General features: G+C 42.8%; 1 protein-coding gene across 1 annotated transcript; it reads right to left on the reverse strand.

Moving 5' to 3' along the window:
- Window positions 1-1668: 1668 nt before the first annotated feature.
- On the reverse strand, window positions 1669-2658 carry LOC135710064 (FACT complex subunit spt16-like). Its single transcript, XM_065232514.1, has one exon. The coding sequence runs from the start codon at window positions 2656-2658 to the stop codon at window positions 1669-1671; it is 990 nt and encodes a 329-aa protein (XP_065088586.1).
- Window positions 2659-4851: the final 2193 nt, after the last annotated feature.

The raw sequence follows: 4851 nt of genomic DNA on the forward strand, positions 1-4851 counted from the left end.
CCAAGCATTGAAGGCTCCTCCGATGACTACCGGTCTTCATCCGATCAGCTCTTCGGTAAGTCAATCCAGCATCTCGTGGAACTGCTCCATCGTCAATCTAGGGGGTGCGTAACAACTGAATATGAAGATTCCGTCAATTTTTGGCAATCACAAAACCTTCGTATGAGATCGCAATCACTTCTTGAAATCCCAGCTCTATCCGCCACCCTGTTACCGTTATCGGGAGGGACTCGATACGGCTCCGCAATAATTGCAACGTCTCACTTTGTTTCTGTTGTCGACTGCCACAACAGTTGCTGAGCAGCGTTGCAATGATTGAGGTTTATTAGGGTTACCTCCATTACTGTTGGCCTGACATCGCCTTTTTGTATGATAGGCATTTGAAGTTTCCCGTCGTATGATCGTTTCCGTCCTTTTTTTTTGCAGAGCATGCACCTCGGTTGCTTCGTGCAGCCTTTTGCAATGTGACCCTTCTCTCCGCATTTCCTGCATAGATCAAGTCTGTCAGGGCCATTGCAGTTTCATTGCCTGGTGACCAAAACCCATGCACTTGAAGCATCGCTCCAGTTGCTTGGTAACCCGAGGAGTGGTTTTCACCCAACCTTAACCTTGCCCGTCTCCAATAGCTTGTTCGCTGCAACTGTCGAAAGCCGTAACACCGCCGTTTGCATGCCGCCATATTTACGTCTTCCTCATCCCGATTGATGATCTCGTCGAGGTCCCTGCACTCGTCCACTGTCTCCTGGGATAGAGCTCTTACGCTCGCCCCTTCGCCAACAGACTTTTCGACGAGCCCCTTGAAGACTGAGCTCTTGATCGCAGGATCCATCTTCAGCTCAAAGAGCGATCTCGCCTTTCTGGGAGCGCCTGGTTTTCACCACGTTCTCTCCTAGTTGCGTCAACTCTGGAGTAGTGCTGCATACGACGTTTTGTCTTTAGCTTCGACGATCAGAGCATCGCCCTTACTTCGCTCCCGACGAGACCTTGGATTCCCCTTTCTCATGTTCTTCTTTCTTGATACTCACTATAACTTATATATATATGTACAGCTATTCAGCTATAAAGTTACTACGCAATTGAAGTGTACTACGAACCAGAATGCAAGAACAATTGGGATAGATTGGATCATGCAGTGGTGATTGGATATGGACAACTCAAATGAGAAGATTACTGGCTAATCAAGAACTCTTGGTCCGACTACTGGGGCAACGATGGATATGCTTTGATGGCAGTGAAGGGCAACAATTGTTTTCTTGACACCGATGCGACGTATGTAAATTTTATGTAAGATTTCTGTTTAAATTAGAATTAAGTAAGAGAGCAGTTTTATTTTCAGATATGTGTCATTTTATACGAGATTATATAAATTGTTTTCGATTTTTGTAAAAACAAAATATTGTTAGTTTATTAAGTTAAGTGGAAGCAATTAAAATTCCGTGTGATTGTACCGTGAAAAGTAGTTCGGTATAGTTCGAGTGAGTTTTGTTTGGTAGATGACCAATTGACCGAGTGCTGGTGAGTTGCTGCTCAAAAGTAGGGTCGTTACAAGGCCGAACTACTTTTCACGACACAGTCGCAGGGAGTTGTTATTGCTTCCACTCAACCTAATTAACTTACAACATACTAGAATTCTCCCGGAACTCCAACCCGATGGCAAAACCGAACGTCTTAGCTTGGATCCTCCTTCTTGGCATAATCCATTCCGACGTTGAAAACCTCCGAGAGATTCTTGCCTGGAATCATCACCTTCAGCAGTTCCTCTTCCAGATTGAGCAGAACGGTGTAGTGCTTGTGAATCGTTTCCGTAGGATTGACCAGCAACGTTCGGACGACATTGGAGTAGTAGGATTTGTAACGCACTCCCAGAGCACAGATGATCGATGCGAAGTGCAGATAGTTCTTGTCGCTGAATGCACTGAACTTCAAGCTGTAATTGCCACCCGATTGGATAATCGCCGGGTAGCACATGTCCAAATAGTTGGTATTGGAGACGTACCTTTTGTCCGTCAAAGCCTGCTCGACACCCTCCGACAGTTTGGCATGTTTTACTTTCTTATCAGCATCAGCAGTGTTGACCTCGGAGTCCTCCTTAGAACACATAATGTACCCGATTGGGACGCTGAGGTCCACCGTGTTGAACCTCTTGTCCTTGACTAAGACTCGCCACGATTCACATAATTCACCCGAGAAGTCCTCCTTGGAGAAGACGCCCAACGTTTTGCAATTCTTGGATCTCTTGATCGCTTCCAGCAGCTTATCAAAATTGGCCTTGTCTTTGTCGTTCTTACCCCAAACGAGCAGCTCAACCGATGGAATGCCCTCCTCACCGTTCTTATCGATCTGCTTTAAGAAGTAGATCTTCTTCTTGTTGGTCAGGACAAAGATGGACTTTTCGCACAGCACCGTAATCGTATCGGTCAGCTCGTATGCCAGCAGCCAGGACTGCAGCGAGGTGGATTTGTTGTAATGGTTTACTCGGCTACGCCGACCGCCGTCAGAATGCAATCCGTCTTCTGCAATGAAAACTCTGGTTCCTTTCAGTTGGCATGGGAAAACTCTGGCTCCTTCCAGTTGGCGTTTTATTCGTCGGTAGAAGGAATCCTTATCGAACACGATATTCGAAATTTTTGGGGCCGTTGTGAATGCAAACCAAAACATTCAAGCTGTCAGAAATACCGGGTTGCCAAATATACCATCATATTCGTGTTTTACAATAAATCACAGCTTCGTCACAATCAACACACCTGCGGCACACTTGCGACACACTGAGAAAAATGTTGACCCAAGATTGGTGTGCGGAGTGACCTACCCTTTGGGTGAAGCGTGTTGTATAAAAAAAAATACGACCGTAGATTTAAATTTAAATATCGTTAATTCAATTTCTAGACAAAATCAAAATGTGCCAGAAATAATCACGTATTTATTGTGAATGAGAAATAATTTGGGCGTTAATGGGTTAAACAGCGATGCAACCATAGTAAAGTAATGACCCAATTTTTCCAGCCCATCCGAGCATCAGACTTTAATCTTTCAATAATTTCCCATAACCGTAATTCCAATTTTTTCTCATTCATCTTCAAGATGGATGTTTAAGGTATACTTTGGTTCAATTAGACCACCGAAAAAGTGCATAGGTTTCGTATTATTAAGATTTTCCAAAAGGGGGCTGATAAAACCGAATCACTAAACTCTAGATAGAGCTGGAATTTGGTCGTAATAGCCTTTGTAAACGATGACTTCTCTCGTTGATTTTTCGGAATTCAAGGCACGCCTACACAAACCAACATATCCATCGGGTAGGAGAAGTCTTCCTCTACTCAATGGTGATGTCGATTTGCCAGGGAGAGCTATGACTTCCGAGAAATCATCGAGAGAAGTCATTGTTTACAAAAGCTGTGAATGTACATGAAACACAATGTAATCAAACACAAAGGAAGGTTCTCACCCTAATGATCTGTAATAAGTCGGCATCCTCGTGATTCCAAGGCTTAGATCAATTCTTATACCAAATGAATCACCATCTCCTTGTTCTTGATAATTAGAAAATCCGTTTCCCATTGTTGGTCTCGGGAAGAAACGTACTGGATGCTCATAGTCACTATGAACCTTCAGATGTTGGCCCACTTGACCAACGATCACCTTCAGTGCCTCGTTTCCAATCATCATCACCAAAAATTCGCAAAAAACTTCACATTCTTTAAAATGTGTATCACAAAAGAGAACACGGGATCAAAATTCAAACATGTCACTTCTTCAGCGCGACCTACTTCGATCACTTAAGTTAGTTCTCTCCTTCTATTAATCCCATTTTATGATAGAAATTAAATTTTGCTGACGGCCATTTGAATTTACCTATACCGAATTTTCAGCAATTCAAACACCCAGCAAAAAATACTGTCTCCTGTAAAATAATCCAAGAAACTCAATTGTGTGTGCATTTCTATACTACCTTGAAGGAGGAGCATGCATTTTAGTTGGTCGGAGATGCACATGTGAAAAATCAGTGAAAAACCTGCTGTATGGAGACTAAAATATAAGCATTAGGGTGGCTCAAAATATCGAATTTTATCCAACCCACTTAATTTATTCTAAATCAGTTCCTGATCAATCTCCCAAAAATTGAGCTCATTTGGTTGCGGTTGCTTACTGCACTGGCCATATGAAGCTTATATTAGAATTGATATGGGAAAGGTGAACTTTATGTTCTCATCGTCCTTACCTTTTCCATAACGGTTTCCATAACTAATGTGAAATTTAAACAGCTACAACTTTGCTGAAGATCATTTTTTTTATTGATCTTCAAGATAATTAGCTATACATTAATTAGGAATACATTTCCGACATGCTCCACCAACTGATCAAGAATTGATTGAGCGATGTCGGGCAAAATAGATATTATGAACCGCCCTAATAAGAGCATGTAATTGGTACTTAAATGCTTTTCATTCAAGACATAAAATTTACCCGTAGAACGTTGTAAATTCTTTCAGATAGCAATCTCCCGGACAAGATAATTGAATCATGTTTCTCTAAAGTACGCCCAACCCTAACATTTCTTCTCCAGCCGTCATAAATGTCAAGTTCAAGTTGACGAGCAAACCAATTTCCATTATACATAGCAAATAGCAGTCATAATCAGCCCCAGCCCAAGTGAAAGGAAATTTGCACCGGCGTCGGCAGCGTCGGCGGCGGTGGCGGTCGTCATCGTTCACTGGGCACACCCCGGAAAAAGCGCACCTCAAGCTAGGCCCCATCATCGATACAGATCTACAGAGGTACCACTACCGGCTCCAGCAAAGTAATCAATTGCATCGATTAGACTGAACAGCGGTCGCAGAACTTGATGCCTTA

This window comes from Ochlerotatus camptorhynchus, unplaced genomic scaffold (assembly GCF_037179485.1).
Source record: "Ochlerotatus camptorhynchus isolate MF236.1 unplaced genomic scaffold, CSIRO-AGI_Acam_v1.1 ptg000370l, whole genome shotgun sequence".
NCBI lineage: Eukaryota > Metazoa > Arthropoda > Insecta > Diptera > Culicidae > Ochlerotatus > Ochlerotatus camptorhynchus.

Excerpts from the sequence above, each read along its gene's own strand:
- LOC135710064 (XM_065232514.1), bottom strand. The coding sequence starts at position 2,658 with ATGTTTTGGTTTGCATTCACAACGGCCCCAAAAATTTCGAATATCGTG.